Genomic DNA, 27,223 nt, shown 5'->3' with positions numbered 1-27,223 from the left:
TGCGAAAACATCCAAATGTTGCTTTATGCCACTTTTTAGACATTTTTCTCTTTGAAAATGAGCCTGGTTAAGCTTCTTCTTGGAAATCAAGATCAACTCAGTGCACATATACTGGAGCCGATTTTTAAAAAGGTTCCAGAGGGGATCCGGGAAATTATAGACCGGTGAGTCTGACATCGGTGCTGGGCAAAATGGTAGAGACTATTATAAAGAACTAAATTACAGAGCATATTCAAAAGCATGGATTAAAGAGACAAAGTCAACATGGATTTAGTGAAGGGGAAATCTTGCCTCACCAATCTATTACATTTCTTTGAAGGGGTGAACAAACATGTGGATAAAGGTGAGCCGGTTGATATTGTGTATCTAGATTTTCAGAAGGTGTTTGACAAAGTACCTCATGAAAGACTCCAGAGGAAATTGGAGATTCATGGGATAGGAGGTAGTGTTTTATTTTGGATTAAAAACTGGTTAAAAGATAGAAAACAGAGTAGGGTTAAATGGTCAGTATTCTCAATGGAGAAGGGTAGTAAGTGGGGTTCCCCAGGGCTCTGTGCTGGGACCGCTGCTTTTTAACATATTTATAAATGACCTAAAGATGGGAGTAACTAGTGAGGTAATTACATTTGCTGATAACACAAAGTTATTCAAAGTTGTTAAATCACAGGAGAATTGTGAAAATTACAAGACGACCTTACGAGACTGGGAGACTGGGCGGCTAGATGGCAGATGACGTTTAATGTGCAAAGTGCAAAGTGATGCATGTGGGAAAGAGGAACTCGAATTATAGCTACATCATGCAAGGTTCCAGGTTAGGAGTCACGGACCAAGAAAGGGATCTAGGTGTCATCGTTGATGATACGCTGAAACCTTCTGCTCAGTGTGCTGCTGTGACTAAGAAGGCAAATAGAATGTTAGGTATTATTAGGAAAGGAATGGAAAACATGGAGTGGAGTGGAGTGGAGGAGTGGCCTAGTGGTTAGGGTGGTGGACTCTGGTCCTGAGGAACTGAGTTTGATTCCCACTTCAAGCACAGCTCCTTGTGACTCTGGGCAAGTCACTTAACCCTCCATTGCCCTAGGTACAAATATAAGTACCTGTATATGTAAGCCGCATTGAGCCTGCCATGAGTGGGAAAGCGCAGGGTACAAATGTAACTAAAAAAAAGTGAGAACGTTATTATGCCTTTGTATTGTTCCATGGTGCAACCGCACCTCGAATACTAGGTGCAAATTTGGTCACCACATCTCAAAAAAGAAATAGTGGAATTAGAAAAGGTACAGAGAAGGGAGATTCAAAATGATAAATGTATATTTTCTTACAGTATATAACTCATATATTTCTTAAATATTTCTTAATATGTTTGCCTGTTAATATACTATCATGTTTTGTCATGATCATGCTACCCAAAATCCTTCAGTTATCACTAAATGTGTACTTTTTCATGTACTTCTGTTACTCATGATGTATTGTAAGCCACATTAAGCCTGCAAAGAGGTGGGAAAATGTGGGATACAAATGCAACAAATAAAATAAATAAAGGGGATGGGACGACTTCCCTATCAGGGTAGGCTAAAGAGGCTGGGGCTCCTCAGCTTGGAGAAAAGGTGGCTGAGGGGAGATATGATAGAGGTCTATAAAATAATGAGTGGAGTTGAAAGGGTAGACGTGAAGCGTCTGTTTACTCTTTCCAAAAATACTAGGACTAGGGGTCACGAGATGAAGCTACAATGTAGTAAATTTAAAACGATTCGGAGAAAATATTTCTTCACTCAACAAGTAATTAAAGTGTGGCATTCGCTGCCAGAGAATGAGGTAAAAGCAGTTAGCTTAGTGGGTTTTAAAAATGGTTTGGATAGCTTTCTAAAAGAAAAGTCCATAAGCCATTATGAATATGGACTTGGGGAAAATCCACTGCTTATTTCTAGGATAAGCAGCATAAAATGTATTGTTTTGGGATCTTGCCAGGTACTTGTAACCTGGATTGGCCACTGTTGGAAACAGGATGCTGGGCTTGATGGACATTCGGTCTGTCCCAGTATGGCGACGCTTATGTTCTTATGTTACATATATGGTCTGTAATTTTGTTCTTTACAATAGTCTCTACCATTTTGCCTGCCACTGACATCAGACTGACTGGTCTATAATTTCCCAGATCACCTCTGGAATCCGTTTTAAAACTTTGACATTATATTGGCCACCCTCCAATCTTCTGGTACCATGCTCGATTTTAAAGATAAATTACATATTACAGTACATTATAACAATAGCTCTGTAAGTTCATTTTTCATGCTGGGATGTGTACCATCCAGTCCAGGCAATTTGCTACTTTTCAATTTGTCAAATTGCCTTATTACATCTTCAGGTTTACATAGATTTGTTTCAGTTTCTCTGACTCATCAGCATTTACCATTTCTGGTGCTGGTATCTCTTCCACATCTTTCTCTGTGAAAACCAAAGCAAAGAATTCATTTAATCTCTCTGCTATGGCCTTGTCTTCCCTGATTCCTCCCTTTACTCCTTGGCCATCTAGCAGTCCAACTGATTCTTTTACCAGCTTCTTGATCCTAATACACCTATATATGTTTTTGCCTCCAACACAATCTTCTTTTCAAAGTCCCTCTTAGCCTTCCTTATCAGCGCTTTGCATTTGACTTGACATTCCTTATTTATTTATTTAACACATTTATACCCCACATTTTCCCACCAGTAGCAGGCTCAATGTGGCTTACACGAGACCGTAGGGAAAGCTACAGTTCAGTAAGATACAATTAATTTAAAAAGTAAAATAGTAGACATATAGGAATCGTATAACAACAGAGAGAATAAAAGTGAATAATGAATGATAATGTCCATGGATTTTGCTATTACAAAGAGGAGGTAAGTGAGGTTGGGTCAGGAGGATAGGCCTTCTTAAACAAGGTAGTCTTCAGTAGTGTCCTGAAATGTAGATGGTTCTGAGTCGATTTTAAGATTTTGCTGTTTCCTATTATTTATTTATTACATTTGTATCCCACATTTTCCCACCTCTTTGCAGGCTCAATGTGGCTTACAATACATCATGATCAGTGGAATGTATATAAGAGAATATACATTTATAAATAGTATTACATAAGGATATTGGGTAGCATGATAGTGATGAAGCATGATTTTTTTTTCGTTACATTTGTACCCTGCGCTTTCCCACTCATGGCAGGCTCAATGCGGCTCAGAGGGGTAAGTGACTTGCCCAGAGTCAAAAGGAGCTGCCTGTGCCTGAAGTGGGAATCGCCCTCAGTTCCCCAGGACCAAAGTCCACCACCCAAACCACTAGGCCACTCCTCCACTCCACCACCAGGCCACTACTCCACTGTTGCTACTATTTGAGATTCTACATGGAATGTTGCTATTTTACTAGCAACATTCCATGTAGAAGTCGGCCCTTGCAGATCACCAATGTGGCCGCGCAGGCTTCTGCGAGTCTGACGTCCTGCATGTACGTGCAGGACTTCAGACTCACAGAAACAGAAGCCTGCGCAGCCTTCTACATGGAATGTTGCTAGTGGAATAGCAACATTCCATGTAGAATCTCCAATAGTAGCAACTTTCCATGTAGAATCTCCAATAGTAGCAACATTCCATGTAGAATCTCCAGTAGTATCTATTTTATTTTTGTTACATTTGTACCCTGCGCTTTCCCACTCATGGCAGGCTCAATGCGGCTTACATGGGGCAATGGAGGGTTAAGTGACTTGCCCAGAGTCACAAGGAGCTGCCTGTGCCTGAAGTAGAAATCAAACTCAGTTACTCAGGACTAAGGTCCACCACCCTAACCACTAGGCCACTCCTCCACTGCTGCTACTATTTGAGATTCTACATGGAATGTTGCTATTCCACTAGCAACATTCCATGTAGAAGTCGGCCCTTGCAGATCACCAATGTGGCCACGCAGGCTTCTGCGAGTCTGACGTCCTGCATGTACGTGCAGGACTTCAGACTCACAGAAACAGAAGCCTGCGCAGCCTTGTACATGGAATGTTGCTGGTGGAATAGCAACATTCCATGTAGAATCTCCAACATTCCATGTAGAATCTCAAATAGTGGCAACATTCCATGTAGAATCTCCAATAGTATCTATTTTATTTTTGTTACATTTGTACCCTGCGCTTTCCCACTCATGGCAGGCTCAATGCGGCTTACATGGGGCTATGGAGGGTTAAGTGACTTGCCCAGAGTCACAAGGAGCTGCCTGTGCCTGAAGTGGGAATCCAACTCAGTTCCTCAGTTCCCCAGGACCAAAGTCCACCACCCTAACCACTAGGCCACTCCTCCACTGTTGCTACTATTTGAGATTCTACATGGAATGTTGCTATTCCACTAGCAACATTCCATGTAGAAGTCGGCCCTTGCAGATCACCAATGTGGCCGCGCAGGCTTCTGCTTCTGTGAGTCTGACGTCCTGCACGTATGTGCAGGACGTCAGACTCACAGAAACAGAAGCCTGCGCAGCCTTCTACATGGAATGTTGCTAGTGGAATAGCAACATTCCATGTAGAATCTCCCATAGTCACAACATTCCATGTATAATCTCCAATAGTAGCAACATTCCACTAGGCCACTCCTCCACTCAATAGTATGACAGTAATGTAGCAAGCAAAATGATAAGACAGTTCTGGATATATGTGTAGGAGTTCACATTTGTTGATCTTTGTGGTATGCCTTGGTGAAAAGATGGGTCTTCAGTAGTTTGCGGAAGTTAGTTAATTCATAGATCGTTTTCAGGCTGCGCGGCAGTGCGTTCCAGAATTGTGTGCTCACGTAGGAAAAGGTTGATGCATGCATTAGTTTGTATTTTAGACCTTTACAGTTGGGGAAGTGAAAATTGAGGAATGTGCAGGATGATTTTTTAGCATTCCTGGGTGGTAAGTCTATCAGGTCTGACATGTAGGCTGGGGCATCTCCGTGAATGGTTTTGTGAACCAAGGCAAATATTATTTTCAGTCGGATCCTTCCTCCATTTTCTGAAGGATTTTTTGTTAGCTCTAATAGCTTCCTTCACCTTACTTTTTAACCATGCTGGTTGTTGTTTGGCCTTTGTTCTGCCTTTTTTTAATACTTGGAATACGTCTGCTCTGGGCTTCCAGGATGGTATTTTTGGTATTTTATTCCACTCTCTCTTGGTCTCAGCGACAGCATTTTTCTGGTTCTATCCACACTGTGTTATTACAAACCTCCACTGCATCAAGATGCTTCCACCATTCACTTTGGAAACCACTGTCAGTTGTGCTGCTTCTGCAGTGCTGACAAACAGCACAGTGGCACCTTTAGCACATCGATAGTATGTCTCTCCCCACTGAATCTTCCATCTATCAACTTTCATGTCCAGACTGAAATCAAATCCTTCCCATGTTATTATGGGTCTTTGTGGTAAGTGTGGCTTCAGGTACCTGTTTCTTCTACCGTTCGATATAGTGAATCCTAAACAGTGCGGGGACCCACCTGCACTGCTGTTATTGTCCATATACAATTTGTACTAGGGTCTGACACAGTGAAGCCTAATGCTCAGAGCAGCTTTTTCTCATCTTCAGTGCAGGGGTCAACACCCCTCAACAATAACCCAGAAAAGGGGGAGGGGGTGTCATGAATCTTGGGGCTTGGTACTAAGAAGCCCCAATATCATGGAGCATAACCCTGGCACAGCAATCACCTGAAGTCTCTATTATTTTATAAAGTCTCTTTTATTGAATAAATCACAGATAATTTACTCACAGATAGATGTTCAGGATACAGAGACTTCTTAATCTGGAGGCTGTGGGAGGTGGAGATCTGAAGAGAGGTAGTTGTATTGCAGGGGGAGGGGAAAGTAGTTGAACAGGTAGAAATAGTCCAAAGCTGGGTGACTGCAATGTGCAATATCTCATTTGGAAGAAGATATTTACAGGGTAAAAAATCCAGGTTCGTTACAGGGATTTTCAGCCGGACAGAGCTGTCTGGAGCGAGATGGGGTCATCTCCATGCCCCTGGCTAGATGGTGTTAGCATACCTCATGGCTGAAAGGACAAAGAGGTGATGGGGCTTTTTACAGGCTCGGGGGGGGGGGGGTGCAGATAGAGGCCAATGGGAACAGAGCTTGCCATCGGGTGGCAAGGGGTGGTCCTAGAGATAGGAAGGAAAGGTCATACCTGGCTGACCTCTTAGGACAGAGATAGTAAGGCTGAACAGGAATGGTAGCAGGGAGACAGAGGAGCCAAGTTTGGCAGAGAGAGAGAGAGAGAGAGGGGAGGTCCAGGCAGCCTTACAACCAGTGGTAACAACTCTTGCACAACCAAGCAAGTGTGGCTGCACTGCCTGTGAACTACATTAACCACAGTGCCTTGCTCATATATCTTTACAATGAGAGACTGCAGCAGCGAAAGTTCTTAGAAATGAGAATAACAGTAAAGACATTACTCACATTTTAGGATCACGTTATGAACTAGTGCAAGGCTGTCAGGGAACAGAACAGGGGGATAGGGATTGATTTGTTTCTTTCTTTCAGAAACTGCATGTTTTCGATTCCAAAGCACATCTGAAACTAGAACTACTACATCCTGTTTTCATGTTCTGCTTAGCCAAATAAGCTGCTCATTCCTCACACCCTGCCCTGCAGGCAGACGGAGTCACTGCCAGCTCTCAGCTGGACTCTGCCAACCGCTGGCACAGTGAGCCTGGTGAGTGGAACAGACACCTGAGTCAGCAGGAACATGTATCAGCTCAGTACTGGATGCCCTCTGGACCTGGTTGCTTTTAAGGTCAAGGATTTAGCAAGTGATTAGGGGTATGTAATTGCACCAGGGTTCGGGTTTTTTTTTAATTGAAAGTTTCATAAATGTACAAACAATCAATGTACAAAAAATGGAAACAAGGAAGGCATATCCATCAAAACACAGAAGAAAAGAAAACCAACAAGCCCACATCAAGGGAAGGTGCGTTACAATACCACGTGAAATATCAAAAGGAAAAAAAAAAAGGTTAACCTCAGCTAGCCAAAAACAGCACCTAAATATAATTGTACTCACAAAGTTATTTTTAAAAAGCTATTTCTCGACTGCTACTACTACTTATCATTTCTGTAGCACTACTAGACGTACACAGCACTGTACACTTGAACATGTAACAGACAGTCCCTGCTCGACAGAGCTTACAATGTAATCAGGACAGACAAACAGGACAAATAAGGGATAAGGGAATTACTTTAGGTGGGAATGATAAAACATGGATACTGAACAAGTGAGTAAGGATTAGGAGTTAAAAAGCAGCATCAAAAAGGTGGGTTTTTAGCTTAGATTTGAAGAGATGGAGCTTGACGTACCGGCTCAGGAAGTCTATTCCAGGCAAATAGTGCAACAAGATAAAAGGAACTGAGTCTGGAGTTGGCAGTGGAGGAGAAGGGTGCAGATAAGAGAGATTTACCCAGTGAACGGAGTTCCCGGGGAGAAATGTAGGGAGAGATGAGTGTGGAGAGGTACTGAGGAGCTGCAGAGTGAATGCACTTATAGGTCAATAAGAGGAGTTTGAACTGTATGCGGAAATGGATAGGAAGCCTGTGTTAGTTCTGGTGATAAGTGATACTGGTTCAGCACACCCCTCTCTCTTGGTTCTGAATTTTAATTTGTTATGCACTTTTGCAAGCCACAGAAGGTATACCTTTCGATAGTTTATTTCAAGTGGAGCACTTAAACTTAAAGCCCCCGATTTATTTATTAAAATTTGATTTTGCTTTAGGCTGGTCTGCCTGTTAGTTTTTGGTACCACTGTTCCTTGGAAATCCTTCCTCTCTACTTTCGGCTGTTTCTGCTTGTTTTGACAGCATCTTTTTACAGTAATAAAGCACAATAAACATACAGAATGTAAGACAAACATGCATACATGCACAACTTATCATTTTTGTACGCAGATAATGATTATTGCAGAATATGTTTCATGCACATAGAAGTCTACAGTTGTGTGCAGAAATTTATTATTGATTGCAGATAAAATATTTTCTGCGATAACGTTTTGTGTGTGCAAAAATTCAGGTTTTTATGGGTAAGCCTGATGCAGAAAACTGTGCATCCACAGTATAATACCCAACTCCTATATTATTTATTTAAACATTTCCTTAAATCATTTCAAATGGTATTCTTGTATAGGATCTATCAGATGTCTCTGCCACCGCCATTCAGGCTAGTATGAGCCAGGCATTTTTATGGTGGGCAGATATTCCTCATTTGATCCTATTTTTCTCATTACAAATGTAGTTAAAGTTTAATTTTAAATTCTACACCCACACCCTTGTCACCTCTCATTTAGACTACTGCAATCTGCTGCTTGCTGGCCTCCCACTTAGTCACCTCTCCCCTCTCCAGTCGGTTCAAAACTCTGCTGCCCGTCTCGTCTTCCGCCAGGGTCGCTTTACTCATACTGCCCCTCTCCTCAAGTCGCTTCACTGGCTCCCTATCCGTTTTCGCATCCTGTTCAAACTTCTTCTACTAACCTATAAATGTACTCACTCTGCTGCTCCCCAGTATCTCTCCACACTCGTCCTTCCCTACACCCCTTCCCGTGCACTCCGCTCCATGGATAAATCCTTCTTATCTGTTCCCTTCTCCACTACTGCCAACTCCAGACTTTGCGCCTTCTGTCTCGCTGCACCCTACGCCTGGAATAAACTTCCTGAGCCCCTACGTCTTGCCCCATCCTTGGCCACCTTTAAATCTAGACTGAAAGCCCACCTCTTTAACATTGCTTTTGACTCGTAACCACTTGTAACCACTCGCCTCCACCTACCCTCCTCTCTTCCTTCCCGTTCACATTAATTGATTTGATTACTTTATTTTTTGTCTATTAGATTGTAAGACTTTGAGCAGGGACTGTCTTTCTTCTATGTTTGTGCAGCGCTGCGTACGCCTTGTAGCGCTAAAGAAATGCTAAATAGTAGTAGTAGTACTACTTAGCTTTAAAATTGTAGTTTCCTCCGGAGGAAAAAGCATGCTGATATATTCCAGCTTAAATGAGGAGACATACCTTGAAACAGCAATTATTGCGAAACATGAGTTCATGTCGGGCTGATTGTCTCCGTAACAGAAATAAAGGAAGAGATATAGATATAGTGACACTACAGTTTTAAAGCTAAGTGGAATTTAAAATTAAACTTTAACTACATTTGTAATGAGAAAAATAGGATCAAATGAGGAATATCTGCCCACCATAAAAATGCCTGGCTCATACTAGCCTGAATGGCGGTGACAGAGACATCTGATAGATCCTATGCAAGAATACCGTTTGAAGTGATTTAAGGAAATCTTTAAATAAATAATATAGGAGTTGGGTATTATACTGTGGATGATATAGATGACCCCCTCGTTGAAAAAATATTGATACTACATAAACTGGTCATTATTTGCATGCCTTGAGAGTTACGTGGCTTTTTAGCATTCATTAAACTGTGTGTTGGCTTTGAGTGCATATTCGTAATGCAAATCTTATTGCATCAGTTTCACAGGTGGTGAAGGCACCTGATCGAAGCACAGCAGCACATCAGTGAAGACACAGAGCTCACGGGTTTAGAACCTACCTGCAAAGAGGACAAACAGGCCCAGCAGATTGGAAATTCCCCTGACCATCCTTCTATGCATCCCTGTAGTGCTAGACAGGAACAGTAGTACAGGAGTTTAATGCATGTTTATTTATTTAATTATATAAATGTATGGTCCACCTACACCTAGACAAGTACAATAAAAGCAATCATAACAGCATGACAGGAAGTAGGTTCAACTAGAATGGGAAGTTTGTCTGGCTGCCTCTGACAACTCTGTGAAGCAACTCATAAAGCTTCAATTCAACAAAGTCCAGCACAGTGATGAAAAGAGAACAGCTTTATATAATGAACAATACCGAGATTGAGTGGAGGAGTGGCCTAGTGGTTAGGGTGGTGGACTTTGGTCCTGGGAAACTGAGGAACTGAGTTCAATTCCCACTTCAGGCACAGGCAGCTCCTTGTGACTCTGGGCAAGTCACTTAACTCTCCATTGCCCCATGTAAGCCGCATTGAGCCTGCCATGAGTGGGAAAGGGCAGGATACAAATGTAACAAAAATAAAATAGATACTATTGGAGATTCTACATGGAATGTTGCTATTCCGCTAGCAACATTCCATGTAGAAGGCTGCGCAGGCTTCTGTTTATGTGAGTCTGACGTCCTGCACGTATGGAGGACGTCGGACGTCAGACTCACAGAAGCAGAAGCCTGCGCGGCCACAATGTTGCTAGTGGAATAGCACATGTAGAATCTCAAATAGTAGCAACAGCGGAGGAGTGGCCTAGTGGTTAGGGTGGTGGACTTTGCTCCTGAGGAACTGAGTTTGATTCCCACTTCAGGCACAGGCAGCTCCTTGTGACTCTGGGCAAGTCACTTAACCCTCCATTGCCCCATGTAAGCAGCATTGAGCCTGCCATGAGTGGGAAAGCGCAGTGGGGTACAAATGTAACAAAAATAAATAAAATAAAAACTTCATCAATGGCTTGGATCCAACCCTTGGAGAATACCCAGCTGACTGAACTTGGTCAAACTTTGCTCTCCTCACCGCCGAAACAGTTACCCAGGCAATCAAAAGGTTCTCCTACACCCACTGTAAATTGGATACCTGCCCCAGCTACCTACTAAAATCTGCCCCTGACTGCTTCATAGCAGACCTCACATCCCACCTAAACTACATGCTTCAACAAGGTCTCTTCCCTAAGGAAAATGGCAACATCCTCACCCCGATACCAAGAAAAATAGGGGGGTTTTTTGCCTATGATGAAGAGAAGACCATTGCGTCTGCTTAAGCTCCGTGAGATTAATTTTTGATCTCGGAGCACTTTGAGGCTTTTTCCCTGTAAATAGAGTCATTTTTCATTTTGTGGATTTTTTTTGACTGTTTCGGATATTGTTGTGCTTCCACACCGTGTATTTAGTTCTTTAGAAAAAAAGGCCCCTTGTTTTATTAAATCTTTGTATGTTGTGACAACTGAAGCCTATATTGACTGAAAAAAATCGATTCACGTGTTTGTGACAAGCCGGCTTGATTACTGCAACTCTCTTTTGATTAGACTGAGTAAAATATAAATCAACATATGCATCCAGTTTCTCCTATATAAGCACGCAAATATGGAACGAATTACCAAAATCCATTTTAAAAAACACACGACATCAATAATTTCCGAAAATTACTGAAAACCAACCTATTCAATAGGGCATACCACAAAGATTCACCCTAACCACCACCAACAAAATTCACACCAGAATTACACAAATCATAACTCTTTATTCCTAAAAAGAGGCCCATTTCTGAGCAAATGAAACGGGCGCTAGCAAGGTTTTCGTCGCCAACACCCCCCCTCCCTGGCCAACCCCTTCGTTGTTCTGCCATTGCTCCGCCCCCAACGTCATGACGTTTGACGCGAGGGCGGGGCCTGGAGCGATTTCCCACCCCCACCCCCGCCTCCCTGCCTCCCTCCCTGCCAACCCCTTCGTTGTTCTGCCATTGCTCCGCCCTCGAGGGCGGGACCCAGAGCGATTTCCCACCCCCCCTCCCCGGCCAACCCCATCATTGTTCTGCCATTGCTCCGCCCCCAACGTCATGACGTTTGACGTGAGGGCGGGGCCCGGAGCAATTTTGGTGGCTTCACCACCACGAACCTTCGAACCTTTTTGAAGGAAGTCAGGGCTTGGCTTCACTGACGTCAGTGTCCTCAGAACGTTGAGGGTGAGTTTTAATATAGTAGATTATTCAAACTAATCTATCACGGTTGAAGTTTAATCCAATACCTTTTATTGCTTATTATGAAAATGAACTTTTTCTTCATCTGATTACCTAATCCACTCTGGTAACTCCATTTTAACTATGTATTTCTCTTTTCCGGAATTGGTGATCACCATTATGGAACAATGTAAGCCACATTGAGCCTGTAAATAGGTGGGAAAATGTGAGATATAAATGCTACAAATAAATAGAAATAAATAAATAAAATGTAGCCTTCAGCATTTACAATTGGTGCAAAATACAGCTAAAAGGTCTGATCACATCACTCCTGTTCTCCATTATTTGTATTGGTTTCCTGTTGAAGTATGAATTAGGTTTAAACTGTTTTTGTTTGGTCTATAAATCATTCCATTTGAGTTGTCCAGCTTATCTTTGCAGCAAGCTGCAGAAATATACTTCCCAATGTGACCTTCGCTTTTCACAGAAAAATCTTTTACAACTTCCTAGTCTCAATGTTACCAAACTTTATGTATTTATTTTTGTTACATTTATACCCTGTGCTTTCCCACTAATGGCAGGCTCAGTGTGGCAGGCAATAGAGAGTTAAGTGACTTGCCCAAAGTCACAAGGAGCTGCCTGTGTCAGGAATTGAACTCAGTTCCTCAGGACCAAAGTCCAGCACCCTAGCCACTAGGCCACTCCTCCATCCACTAGAAAACACGCATTCTCATATGCTGTCCTTTTCTTTGGAACTTATTGCCTAATGATTCATCAGTATAGGGCATAGCCAGACTTAGGCAGGAGGGGGGTTCAGAGCCCGAAGTGAGGGGGCACATTTTAGTCCCCCCCGGCGCCGCTGACCCTCCCCCACCATATTTGACCCCCCCCCGGCGGCGGCGCCCCTCCCCTGTCCCTTTCAACCCCCCTCCCGCTGCTGCCAAGCTTCCCCCGCCAACGCCAGATACCTTTGCTGGTGGGGGTCCCCAAACCCTGCCAGCCGAAGTCCCCTTCAGTGCCGGTCTCCGAGTCTGGTGCGTTCAGTGATCTGGATTCTGTTTCTGTGAGTCCTGACATCCTGCACGTTCCTACGTGCAGGACGTCAGGACTCACAGAAACAGAATCCAGATCAGCAACGCGCCGGAGACTGGCGCTGAAGAGGACTTCAGCTGGCAGGGGTTGGGGACCCCTTCCAGCAAAGGTACCTGACGGCGGTAGCGAGGGAGGGTTGGCAGCGGCGGGAGGGGGGAGGGGTCGAATGTGGCGAGGGAGGGTTGGCAGCGCTGCGTATGCCTTGTAGCGCTATAGAAATGCTAAATAGTAGTAGTAGTAGTAGTAGTAGGGTCGAATGTGGCGAGGGAGGGTCGGCAGCGGGGGTGGGGGGTAAAAGCAGGGGGCCAGGGCTAAATCTGGGGGGGCCTATGCCCCCGTGGTCCCACCTAGCTACGCCCCTGTTTTACTTGATTTGCTGCAGATTTTATCTGCTTGGTATTTTTGATTTTTTTAATTCTGTATTGTAATTGTTTTCTATACGCTGCTATATAAAATGAATAAATCCAATGCAATGCAATTACAGGACTGCACTAGGGGTGAGATGAGTATAAGGTTCTACTCTTCGCAGATGACATTCTATTTACTTTAACTAACCCTCAATGTTCTCTAGCACAGGTGGTTCAAGAAGTAAAACACTATGGGAACCTGTCAGGTTTTAAAGGGGATATAACCAAGTCAGAAATTCTCAATATTAATACGGCGCAAGGCGAGGCTCTCTCCCTGCGGCAGTAGTTGCCTTTTTGCTGTGCCCCATGCCACATTCGCTACTTAGGCGTGAACATCACAGGAACTACAGAAGGTCTTTACGCAACCAATCTTCCCTGAAAGCTAGAAGAGCTTTTGCGGGACTTAGACAGACAGGATGGGCTCAACAAATACTACTACTACTTATCAATACTATAGCGCCACTAGACGTACGCAGCGCTGTACACTGAAAATGTAAGAGACAGTCCCTACTCAACAGAGCTTACAATCTAATTAAGATGGACAAACAGGACAAATAAGAGATAAGGCCATAGAGTAGCAAGATTCCGGAATCCCAAAGAGAAGCAAGATTCCTGAATCCCAAACACTACTACTACTACTACTACTTATCATTTCTATAGCACTACTAGACATATGCAGTCCTGTACACTTGAACATGAAGAGACAGTCCATGCTCAACAGAGCTTCCAATCTAATCAAGACAGACATAAGTACATAAGTAATGCCACACTGGGAAAAGACCAAGGGTCCATTGAGCCCAGCATCCTGTCCACGACAGTGGCCAAACAGGACAAATAAGGGATAAGGACAAAGAGTAGCAAAATTCCGTGCAGAATCCCAAAGAGTAGCAAGATTCCTGAATCCCAAACATGACTACAACTACTACTTATCATTTCTATAGCACTTCTAGACGTATGCAGCGCTGTACACTGAATATGTAAGAGACAGACCCTACTCAACAGACATGGGAAGCAACTTCTTGCCCTGGGATTTGTAGTATGGAGTGTTGCCACGATTTGGGTTTCTGCCAGGTACTTGTGACCTGGATTGGCCACTGTTTGGGAAACAAGATAGTGGGCTAGATGGACCATTGGTCTGACCCAGTATGGCTACTCTTATGTTCAGATGCCACTAATTGAATTGGAACTCAGAATGCCGCATCTAGGTGCCCAATTTCTAATGCTCAGTTATGGGATTGCCCCCAAATTGCTATTTTTACAACTTTTCTCCCTATTTACTTCTCTTTTGATACCCACATATGAGGTGGGTTCATAATGCAGTGACGCGTTTTGCCGGTCTAGCTGTAAGTATCCAGGAAAGGTTCCCTGGGAAACTTAGCTTCAAGGTAAGTGTGTGTTAAGGTGTGTTTTCAAGTATCTGGCCATTTATGTACATGAGAAATGTCCTAGGACTGCCTGAGCTCCTTCATTAAGGAGATGTACAGAAGAGAGTCTGGAAGCAGAGCGTGAGGTGGATGGGGGGTGGGGGGATAGAGGAAATGAGAAAGTAGGAAGGGTTGTAAGTAAGAGAACAGTGTGAGAGCCTATTTATAATTCAACTTCCCTTTTTTTATACTTCTATCCTTTTTAACAGTTTTTAAATATTTTCTCTCTCAGGACCTGCTGGATCCTTACTGTGAGGGGAACTGGCCGGTCATTGGTGGCCATGAAAAACTGGTTTCCTTCAAAGCAGAGCTTCCCAAACTGTGGCTTTCAAGGAAGGAGTGTGCACCACAGCACGTTCAAAGGACCTTTAATCTTCACTTAAGCCTTAAGCAAGACATTGGTTATATTCAAAACTCCAAACTCCATTATTTTGGAAGCCCTGTGCATGACTTCCACATGGAACGACTGTCACTTACTACTACTACTTATCATTTCTAAAGTGCTACTAGACATATGCAACGCTGGACACTGGACATGAAGAGACAGTCCCTGCTCGACAGAGCTTACAATATAATCAGGACAGACAAACAGGACAAATAAAGGATAAACGGCAAAGAGTTTCAAGATTCAGGAATCCCAAAGAGTAGCAAGATTCCGGAATCCCAAACATTACTACTACTTATCATTTCTATAGCGCTACTAGACGTATGCAACGCTGGACACTGGACATGAAGAGACAGTCCCTGCTCGACAGAGCTTACAATATAATCAGGACAGACAAACAGGACAAATAAAGGATAAACGGCAAAGAGTTTCAAGATTCCGGAATCCCAAAGAGTAGCAAGATTCCGGAATCCCAAACATTACTACTACTTATCATTTCTATAGCGCTACTAGACATATGCAACGCTGGACACTGGACATGAAGAGACAGTCCCTGCTCGACAGAGCTTACAATATAATCAGGACAGACAAACAGGACAAACAAAGGATAAACGGCAAAGAGTTTCAAGATTCCGGAATCCCAAAGAGTAGCAAGATTCCGGAATCCCAAACACTACTACTACTTATCATTTCTATAGCGCTACTAGACGTACACAGTGCTGTACACTGGACAGAGGGAGACAGTCCCTGCTCAACAGAGCTTACAATCTAATTAGGACAAACAGGACAAATAAGGGATAAGGGAATTACTAAGGTGGGAATGATAAAACAGATGTGGGTACTGAACAAGTGAATAGGGGTTAGGAGTTAAAAACAGCATCAAAAGGTGGGCTTTTAGTCTAGATTTGAAGACGGCCAGAGATGGAGCTTGAGGTACTGGGCTCAGGAAGTCTATTCCAGGCATATGTTACAGCAAGATAAAAGGAAGGGAGTCTGGAGTTAGCGGTGGAGGAGCAGGGTACAGATGAGAGAGGTTTATCTGATGAACAGAGCAGTGGCGTAGCCATGGGTGGGCCTGGGTGGGCCAGGGCCCACCCTATTTGGACTCTGGCCCACCCAAAATTGTGCACTCTTGCTATGGCTTGCAGAGGTCCTCAACTCCCATCATCTGAAGATTTCCTCCTTCTCAGGCAGCCAGAGCTCTTTCAAACGGCAGCTGGCAGCACTTGCCTCGAGCTGAAACCAACACCAGCCCCTCTTCACATGTTTAGTTTTCAAGCATGCACAGCCTGCTGGCCATGGCATCAGCTCAAGGAAAGTGCTGCTGGCTTGTTTGGAAGAGCGCTGACTGTCTGAGCAGGAGGAAATCTTCAGCTGGCGGGGTTTGTAGATCCCCTCCTGCTCAGGTATTTAATATTGTGGGCTTGCAGGTGGAGGGAGGGATGAAGAACAGAGCAGAGGGGGGCTAGGGACGGGGGGGGGGGGGGGGAGGGCATGAATTCCATGCCCACCCACCTTGGACTCAGGCCCACCCAAAATTGGCTGTCTGGCTATGCCCCTGGAACGGAGTTCCCAGAGAGGAGTGTAGGGAGAGATAAGATTGGAGAGGTACTGAGGAGCTGCAGAGTGAATGCACTCTTAAGTCTATAAGAGGAGTTTGAACTGTATGTGGAAACGGATGGGGAGCCAATGAAGCGACTTGGAGAGGGAAATACGAGCATAACGACACTGGCAGAATATAAGTCGTGCAGCAGAATTTTGAACAGATTGAAGGAGAGAGAGGTGGCTAAGTGGGAGACCTGTGAGAAGCAAGTTGCAATAGTCTAAGTGAGAGGTGATAAGAGTGTGGATGAGGGTTCTGGTAGTGTGCTCAGAAAGGAAAGGACGAATTTTGGTGATATTATAGAGAAAGAAACAACAGGTTTTAGTAGTCTGTTGAATATGTGCAGAGAAGGACGTCCCCGCAAAGGGGCGGAGAAACCCGTATTATCGAAACAAGATGGGCGGCCATCTTTCATTTCAATAATACGGTCGGGGACGCCCACATCTCCACATTTAGGTCGACCTTAGAGATGGTCATCCCTAGAGATGGTCGTCCCCGATTTTTGGCGATAATGGAAACCGAGGACACCCATCTCAGAAACGACCAAATCCAAGCCCTTTGGTCTTGGGAGGAGCCAGCATTCATATTGCACTGGTCCCCCTCACATGCCAGGACACCAACTGGGCACCCTAGGGGAGGCACTGCAGTGGACTTCAGAAAAAGCTCCCAGGTACATAGCTCCCTTACCTTGTGTGCTGAGACCCCCAAAACCCACTCCCCACAACTGTACACCACTACCATAGCCCTTAGGGATGAAGGGGGCACCTAGATGTGGGTACCGTGGGTTTGGGTTGGGTTTTGGAGGGCTCACATTTACCACCACAAGTTTAAGAGGTGGGGGGGATGGGCTTGGGTCCGCCTGCCTGAAGTGCACTGCAGTACCCACTAAAACTGCTCCAGGGACCTGCATACTGCTGTCGAGGAGCTGGGTATAATATTTGTGGCTGGCATAGAGGATGGAAAAAATATTTTAAAACTTTTTTTAGGGTGGGAGGGGGTTAGTGACCACTGGGGGAATAGGGGGAGGTCATTCCTGATTCCCTCCAGTGATCATCTGGTCATTTAGGGCACATTTTTGTAGCTTGGCCGTAAAAAAAAAAGGACCAAGTAAAGTCGGCCAAGTGTTCGTCAAGGACGCCCTTCTTTTTTCCAGTCTCACCTTGGCTATGCTTCTGACACGCTCCCATGAACTTTGGTCATCGCCAGGACGGAAAGCAGTTGAGGGTGCCCAAAATCGACTTTCGATTAAGCCAATTTGGACAACCCTGGGAGAAGGACGCCCATCTCCCGATTTGTGTCGAAAGATGGGCGTCCCCTTCTCTTTCGAAAATGAGCCCAATAGTAACATAGTAGATGACGGCAGATAAAGACCTGCACAGTCCATCCAGTCTGCCCAACAAGATAAACTCATTTCACATGGAATGCGATATTTTATATGTATACCCGTAGAAGCCTGCCCAGCACTGTTCTGAAGTTAACATCGAAGCCCCTTAAAATTTACACTCCAGCCCATCCCTATCTATTCAGTCACCATCATTTACTATGTTACTATTACTATGATAGGTGCAGCTATGACAGCGAGCCAGGACCAGGTTTGGGATTCACTTGGCTAACCCATTCATACAATAGTAGCCACAGTCCATAATTTGGTAATTGTCACATGTTCTTTGCTGAGGTTTCCATCAAAGCCCTTTCTTTGATAACATTGGATTTCTGCTATTCGACGTAAAGATTTTGTCCCTTCACGTACTGCAGTTTTGTTCTCAAAGCACTTCAGGGAAGAGGACTTTGACAGAAGCAGTGCGTTGCTTGCTCGTTTGAGTGAGGGAGCTGTGCCAAGCATATTTGATGCTTTCCATCTTATCTACTACTACTACTACTATTTAGCATTTCTATAGCGCTACAAGGCGTACGCAGCGCTGCACAAACATAGAAGAAAGACAGTCCCTGCTCAAAGAGCTATGTAATAAAAGTGAGCCAAGTATAGGACAATCAAGCCATTGTGACATCACTGATGAGGTTGGCTCTTATTGGTGGCCTGAGGCATTATGACATCACAATATCACCTCTTACAAGAGACTAGTACTACTACTATTTAGCATTTCTATAGCGCTACAAGGCGACGCAGCGCTGCACAAACATAGAAGAAAGACAGTCCCTGCTCAAAGAGCTATGTAATAAAAGTGAGCCAAGTATAGGACAATCAAGCCATTGTGACATCACTGATGAGGTTGGCTCTTATTGGTGGCCTGAGGCATTATGACATCACAATATTAGCTCTGGTTACAAGAGACTACTACTACTACTATTTAGCATTTCTATAGCGCTACAAGGCGTACGCAGCGCTGCACAAACATAGAAGAAAGACAGTCCCTGCTCAAAGAGCTATGTAATAAAAGTGAGCCAAGTATAGGACAATCAAGCCATTGTGACATCACTGATGAGGTTGGCTCTTATTGGTGGCCTGAGGCATTATGACATCACAATATCACCTCTGATTACAAGAGACTACTACTACTACTACTACTACTATTTAGCATTTCTATAGCGCTACAAGGCGTACGCAGCGCTGCACAAACATAGAAGAAAGACAGTCCCTGCTCAAAGAGCTTACAATCTAATATATCTTTGAACATTCATAGTAACATAGTAGATGACGGCAGAAAAAGACCTGCACGGTCCATCCAGTCTGCCCAACAAGATAAACTCATATGTGCTACTTTTTGTGTATACCTTACCTTGATCTGTACCTGTCCTCTTCAGGGCACAGACCGTGTAAGTCTGCCCAGCACTATCCCCGCCTCCCAACCACCAGCCCCACCTCCCACCACCGGTTCTGGCACAGACCGTGTAAGTCTGCCCAGCACTATCCCCGCCTCCCAACCACCAGCCCCGCCTCCCACCACCGGTTCTGGCACAGACCGTATAAGCCTGCCCAGCACTATCCCCGCCTCCCAACCACCAGCCCCGCCTCCCACCACCGGCTCTGGCACAGACCTTATAAGTCTGCCCAGCACCATCCCCGCCTCCCGCCACCGGCTCTGCCACCCAATCTCGGCTAAGCTCCTTAGGATCCATTCCTTCTGAACAGGATTCCTTTATGTTTATCCTACGCATGTTTGAATTCCGTTACCGTTTTCATCTCCACCACCTCCCGCGGGAGGGCATTCCAAGAACAGTCAAAAAGACCCAGAAACCTCCAAAATCATAATCATTCAATACACCACCCAAACCAAATACTGACAAAGAAATTCACTTTCCACTTCCTGAACCTGGCACTACAGAGACAGTTGTGTTAAATAATCCCCATACATCCCGATCATCTCATACACCACCCATACCAAATCCTGATAACAAAATACACTTGCCACTTTCTGAACCTAATGGACACTTTATAACCTTTCCTCTCCTCAACCCCCATTGTACCCAATACACATGTACCTGTATTCGACCACAATATCACCTTGCATCTGTCTCTTTACCGGACTTGGCGAATGCCGTTATTTAACCCTCTACCACCTTGTATTTGTTTCTCTACCGGACTAGGCGAAAGCCTTTACGGTACTGTGTAAGCCACATTGAGCCTGCAAATAGGTGGGAAAATGTAGGATACAAATGGAATAAATAAATTAAAAAAAATAGGTTTGACAAAAGAACAGGTTATGGCTGTGGGTAGATGGTCTTCAGACAAGTACAAGTTAGGCAGCAGCTAGCATATCAATATGCATCTCCTATTGTCAGAGCAGCGCATTCACGGCTGTCTTTTTGTGTTCACGTAGGAGTATGCATGGTGTGGATATTCGGCCACTCCTTTGTGCACTGGGCTCACAGAAGAGCCCTTACCCGCTTGTCTCATTTCTCCCGCATTGGATAAAAGACGATCCACTGGATTTTAGTTTGCGGAGGAATTAAATTCATGAGCTAATGAGTACGGATAGGCAATCAGTGGCCAGAGGGAGTGAACAAGTTTTTATTGATCTGGAATCTATTCCATGGAATCATTGACAATGACACTCCATACTGTGATCCTCTGTGCCGGGGGGGGGGGGGGGGAGATAAGAAAGGGGAGGGCACTGGGGGGAATGTGGAAGAGATGGTATGTTGCTTAGTCTGTATGTTGCATAAGGCTTAAATAACTGAAGTTGTAAATACTGTTAAGCTGGACTAAACATGTTACCACCCATCTTGCCCCCATCTATATATCTGCACTTGGCCCCTTGGCATTGCAGAAAATCATTAGCATCATATCTATTTCAGTTGAATTAATTTACGTGGAGGGGCATAATTGAACGAAAACGTCTATCTCCATAAGTACATAAGTAATGCCATACTGGGAAAAGACCAAGGGTCCATCAAGCCCAGCATCCTGTCCACGACAGCGGCCAATCCAGGCCAAGGGCACCTGGCAAGCTTCCCAAACGTACAAACATTCTATACATGTTATTCCTGGAATTTTGGAGTTTTCCAAGTCCGTTTAGTAGCGGTTTATGGACTTGTCCTTTAGGAAACCGTCCAACCCCTTTTTAAACTCTGCTAAGCTAACTGCCTTCACCACTTTCTCCGGCAACGAATTCCAGAGTTTAATTACACGTTGGGTGAAGAAAACTTTTCTCTGATTTGTTTTAAATTTACTACACTGTAGTTTCATCGCATGCCCCCTAGTCCTAGTATTTTTGGAAAGTGTGAACAGACGCTTCACATCCACCTGTTCCACTCCACTCATTATTTTATATACCTCTATCATGTCTCCCCTCAGCCGTCTCTTCTCCAAGCTGTATAGCCCTAGCCTCCTTAGTCTTTCTTCATAGGGAAGTCGTCCCATCCCCGCTATCATTTTAGTCGCCCTTCGCTGCACCTTTTCCAATTCTACTATATCTTTCTTGAGATGCGGCGTTTATCTCCGAGAACGGGTCCGTGAAGGGGCGGACCAAACCGTATTTTCGAAAAAAATAGACATCCATATTTTATTCGACAATTTGTGAGCTGGGCGTTTTTGTTTTTCAGCGATAATGGAAAATGAAAGCGCCCAGCTCAAAAACGAATAAATCCAAGGCATTTGTTCGTGGGAGGGGCTAGGAGTCGTAGTGCACTGGTCCCCCTCACATGCCAGGACACCAACCGGGCACCCTAGGGGGCACTTTTACAAAAACAAAAAAAAAGGTAAAAGAGCTCCCAGGTGCATAGCACCCTTCCCTTGTGTGTTGAGCCCCCAAAATCCCCCTCAAAACCCACTGCCCACAAGTCTACACCATTATTAAAGCCCTAAGGGATGAAGGGGGGCACCTACATGTGGGTACAGTGGGTTTGGGGGGGTTGGACGACTAAGCATTAAGCAGCACAATTGTAACAGGTAGGGGGGGATGGGCCTGGGTCCACCTGTCTGAAGTCCACTGCACCCCCTAACAACTGCTCCAGGGACCTGCATACTGCTGCCAGGGAGGTGGGTATGACATTTGAGGGTGAAAATAAAAAGTTGTGAAACATCATTTTTTGTGGTGGGAGGGGGGTTAGTGACCACTAGGGGAGTCAGGGGAGGTCATCCCCGATGCCCTCTGGTGGTAATCTGGTCATTTAGGGCACTTTTTGGGGCCTTATTCGTGAAAAAACAGGGTCCAGGAAAAGTGCCCTAAATTCTAGCTACAAACGCATACTTTTTTTCCATTATTGGCGAAAGGCGCCCATCTCTCCTCGGCCGATAACCACACCCAAGTTCCACCTTCGCCACGCCTCCGACACGCCCCCGTCAACTTTGTACGCTTCCGCGATAGAGTGCAGTTGAAAACGTCCAAAATCGGCTTTCCATTATACCGATTTATTCGTTTTTGTGAGATAAACGTCTATCTCCCGATTTGGGTCGAAATCTAGGCGTTTTTCTCTTTCAATTATAAGGTGGATAGACATCATATGAAAAATGCCAGTGCCAACCAGGATGTTACCGCTGTGGGACAGCGCTTTACAACGCCAGAACACTGTACCAATGATTTCATGGTGAGAATACTTAAAGTAAACCTTAAAACAATACAGGAACGCAAGACTTTTGAAGTCAAAATGATTAAATATTTTGACACCCACCAGACAGGACTTAACAAAGATCTGGGTTTTGTAGCCCATTATAAACCGTTAAATTTCACTGCTTTGTCACCCTCTGATCCCCATGCAGATCTCCTTGTCCCCCATCCTCTCAGCCCTCTCTGTTTCTCCTTTCAGACCCTCACTGAAATACTTTGATGTTTCACTTATATATGCTGTTACTTATCAAACTTTGCCTATTTTCTGATCTGACGAAGAAGGGCTACCTTCAAAAGCTAATCAAAAATGTATTAAGTTAGTCCAATAAAAAAGGAATCATCTTATTTTCTTTTCTCTGTTTCATTTTATTGTATTTCTATTGATAACCTTTAAAAGTGGACTAACACGGCTACCACATCTCTCTATAGTTAAATATTAGATGTTTCATTAGTATTATGCTGGCAGTCTATTATATCTCTGGTATTTGACTTTCAGGGCTGTTAAATGTGCATATTTTTTGATTCTGTTTCATGGTAGTCTTATTATTAGGTTTCAATTTGCTGTTTTCAAGTTTACCTCATTGATTCGATTCATGTTTATATTTGGCCATTTTTACTATTGTTATGCTTTTAACAAAAACTGTAAGTTTTATGTTAAACTGTACCTGCTGTACACCACCTTGGGAGAATCTCTTCATAAGGGCAGTTGATAAATTCCAATGAATAAACCGTGTCTGGAATAAAATTCCAGGGGGAGGAAAGACTCGTTCTCTTTCTGCCTTCACCCATTGAGGATTACTCACTTCTCTGCAATTATGTAGCCACAAAACACAATGTTACAAAATACGGTATTTATTTGGTATAACTGAAGACCATTTGGGAAGTTCAGCCCTGCCTTTCTGCTATTAAGTTTTCTAAAAAAAAAAAAACTTACTGAAGTACCTCTGAGAATGAAGGATGTGGCATAACAGGATATTAAGTCACACATTTCCAGTGAGGGAAGTACTCCAAATGCAGACACACACATGACAGCCGATAAGACCACAGGACCACAGAAAGTGGAAGGGGCTCGTCAACGTGCTGACTGCGCCCCTCACAGGTTGAAAACGGAAGTTCTGAGACACTGCAGGACAGCAGACATAACCCCCCACTCAACAAAAGTGACAAGAGATGGCAAGTAATCTCGCCGCACCTTATGCCTGGAATAGGCTTCCTGAGCCATTATGTCTAGCTCCATCCCTGGCTGCCTTCAAATCCGGGCTAAAGGCCTACCTGTTTGATGCTGCTTTCGACTCCTGACTTGTCACTTTTATCTTATCCTTATGTGTCCTTCTGTCTGTCCTTCCCTTATCCTTTTTGGTCCTGTTTGTTTGTCCTGATTTAGATTGTAAGCTCTTTTGAGCAGGGACTGTCTTTCTTCATGTTCAATTGCAAAGCGCTACGTACGACTGGTAGCGCTATAGAAGTGATTTATAGTAGTAGTAGTAGTAGTAGACCTCCTGGCACTGGTCTCTCTAAGCTGGGTGGGAGTCCTCCACCTACAGTTCTACCAGTGGGGGGTGCTGTTTCACCATTACATTTTCAAAATTGAGGGATGGGCTTGCTCTGCAGGGAGCGGTAGCCTAATGGTTACTGCAATGGGCTTTGATCTTGGCAACCTGGCTTCAAGTCTCACTGTTGCTCCTTGTGACCTTGGACAAGTCACTTAACTCTCTATTGCCCCAGGTTGTGAACCCTCCAGGGACAGAGACAGTACCTGCATATAAAGTGTACAGCAATAGTACTCCAGGGACAGTGATTGAAAGCACAACATTGAAGCCCCCCTCCCCCCCCCCCCCACTGGCAGCAACACAGCTGGAGGAGCTCCTCTCAGCCTAAAGGGAACAGCACTCCCCAGTCTCCCCTGGTAGTGGGCAAACCAGTGGCGTAGCTACAGGTGGGCCTGGGTGGGTCACGGCCCACCCACTTTGGACTCAGGCCCACCCAAAATTGTGACACTTGCTGGTGGGGGTCCCCAAACCTTGCCATGCTGAAAATTTTCTCTCTTTGGGCAGCCAGCGCTCTTCCAAATGTCAGCCAGCAGCACTTGCCTTGAGCTGACGTTGAGACCGGCCCTTCTGCACATGCTCAGTTTTCGCACATGCAAAAGCACTGAGCATGCATGGTCTGCCAGCAGCAGCATCAGTTAGAGGCAAGGGCTGCCGGCTGCCATTTTGAAGAGTGCCGGCTGCTTGAGGAGGAGGAGGAAATCTTCAGCTGACAGGGTTTGGGGATCCCCGCCAGCTCAAGTATTTAATATGTGGAGTTTTTGGGCAGGGAGGGGTGGAGAGAGGAGCAAACTGGAGGTGGGCCGGTGGGGGGGGGGGGGGGGGTGAATTCCATGCCCACCCACCTTGGGTTCTGGCGCACCCAAAATTGGCCATCTAGCTACACCCCTGGGGCAAACTCACAGAAACATTACTATATAAACAGCAGGATTGCACCATGAAATAAATAGGTTGCAAGACAGCATCACAAAAAGGAAATCATGTCACACAGCTTGATCAAATTCTTTAATAAGATAAAGATTCTCAGATTTTGATCTTTTTTTTTCTCAGCTTTTCAACAGACCAATGGTCCATCAAGCCCAGTCTTCTGCTTCCAACAGTGTCCAATCCAGGTCACAAGTACCTGGCAGAAACCCAATTAGTAGCAATATTCAATGCTACCATTCCCCAGGACAAGTAGTGGGTTCCCCATGTCCATCTGAATAACAGACTATGGACTTCTCTGGGAACTTGTTCAAACCTTTTTTGGATGCAGACATGCTAACTGGAGTGGGGGAGTGGCCTAGTGGTTAGGGTGGTGGACTTTGGTCCTGAGGAACTGAGTTCGATTCCCACTTCAGGCACAGGCAGCTCCTTGTGACTCTGGGCAAGTCACTTAACCCTCCATTGCCCCATGTAAGTCGCATTGAGCCTGCCATAAGTGGGAAAGCGCAGGGTACAAATGTAACAAAAATAAAATAGATACTATTGGAGATTCTACATGGAATGTTGCTACTATTTGAGGTTCTGTTGCTACTCTGAGATTCTACATGGAATGCTGCTACCATTGGAGATTCTACATGGAATGTTGTTGCTACTATTGGAGATTATACATGGAATGTTGCTATTCCACTAGCAACATTCCATGTAGAAGGCTGCGCAGGCTTCTGTTTCTGTGAGTCTGACGTCCTGCACGTACGTGAAGCAGAAGCCTGCACGGCCACATTGGTGATCTGCAAGGGCCGACTTCTACAGGGAATGTTGCTAGTGGAATAGCAACATTCCATGTAGAATCTCAAATAGTAGCAACGGTGGAGGAGTGGCCTAGTGGAGGAGTGATCTAGTGGTTAGGGTGGTGGACTTTGGTCCTGGGGAACTGAGGAACTGGGTTAGATTCCCACTGCAGCTCCTTGTGACTCTGGGCAAGTCACTTAACCCTCCATTGCCCCAGGTACAAATAAGTACCTGTATACAATATGTAAGCCGCATTGAACCTGCTATGAGTGGGAAAGCGTGGGGTACAAATGTAACAAAAAATAAAATAACTGCTGTTACCACATCCTCCAGCAATGAGTTCCAGAGTTCTTTGAGTAAAAAAAAAATATTTCTTGCTATTTGTTTTAAAAGTATTTCTATGTAATTTCATCGAGTGTCCCCTGGTCTTTGTACTTTTTGAATGAGTGAAAAATTGATTCACCTCCACCTGCTCAACAACACTCAGGATTTTCTAGACCTCAACCACACCCTCCCTCAGCTGTCTTTTTTCCAAGCTGAAGAGCCGTAACCTCTTTAGCCTTTCCTCATACGAGAGGAGTTCCACCCCCCTTTACCATTTTGGTCGCTCTTCTTTGAACCTTTTCTAATTCCACTACATCTTTTGAGATACAGCAACCAGAACTGAACACAATACTTAAGGTGAAGTCGCACCATGAGGCGATACAGAGGCATTATAATATTTTTGGTCTTATTTTGCATCCCTCTCCTAATAATTCCTAGGTGAAGTAGGGACCCTTTTACTAAGCTGCGTAGGGGCCAACGTGCACCCAACGTACATCAATTTGGAGTTACCACCTGGCTACCTCGAAGCCCGGGCAGTAATTTAGTTTTTTTACGTGCATCCGATACACATGCCAGAAAATAATTTTTATTTTTCCGCGTGCGGCGGAAACCGGGCGGTAACAGTCATTCTACGCACGTAGATGATTACCGCATGGTTACCGTGTGAGACCTTACCACTAAGTCAATGGCTGGCGGTAAGGTCTCAGACCCAAAATGGACGCGTGACAATTTTGATTTTGCCGCACGTCCATTTTCGGCAAAGATTTTTTAAAAAGGCCTTTCTACAGGCGCGCTGAAAAATGGATCTGTGCGCACCCAAAACACGCCCATTTTTCGGAGCACCTTAGTAAATGGATCCCTTAGTGCATCAGGGAGGTAGAGTCACTTCTCCAAGATTCCACAGGTCAGTAGAAGAAGCAGACTTTGAACTTGGATCTTCCAGTTGGTTGCACACAGAATAAGGCATTGCCACTACTCTA

The 27,223-nt window shown here is 44.6% G+C and overlaps 1 protein-coding gene across 2 annotated transcripts in view; it reads right to left on the bottom strand.

Annotated features, from left to right (window-relative positions):
* LOC115461811 (sialic acid-binding Ig-like lectin 15) overlaps positions 1–9,652 on the bottom strand; it is a 31,601-nt gene extending 21,949 nt beyond the window's left edge. For both annotated transcript variants that reach the window (XM_030191854.1, XM_030191855.1), the window contains exon 1: positions 9,575–9,652. In XM_030191854.1, coding sequence (XP_030047714.1) covers positions 9,575–9,635 — 61 coding nt within the window. In that variant the 5' untranslated portion in view covers positions 9,636–9,652. The remainder of the gene's footprint in view (positions 1–9,574) is intronic.
* Positions 9,653–27,223: the final 17,571 nt, after the last annotated feature.

Source organism: Microcaecilia unicolor, chromosome 2, assembly GCF_901765095.1.
Source record: "Microcaecilia unicolor chromosome 2, aMicUni1.1, whole genome shotgun sequence".
In the NCBI taxonomy this organism is placed as follows: domain Eukaryota; kingdom Metazoa; phylum Chordata; class Amphibia; order Gymnophiona; family Siphonopidae; genus Microcaecilia; species Microcaecilia unicolor.
This window is presented reverse-complemented; position numbering and strand designations above follow the sequence as displayed.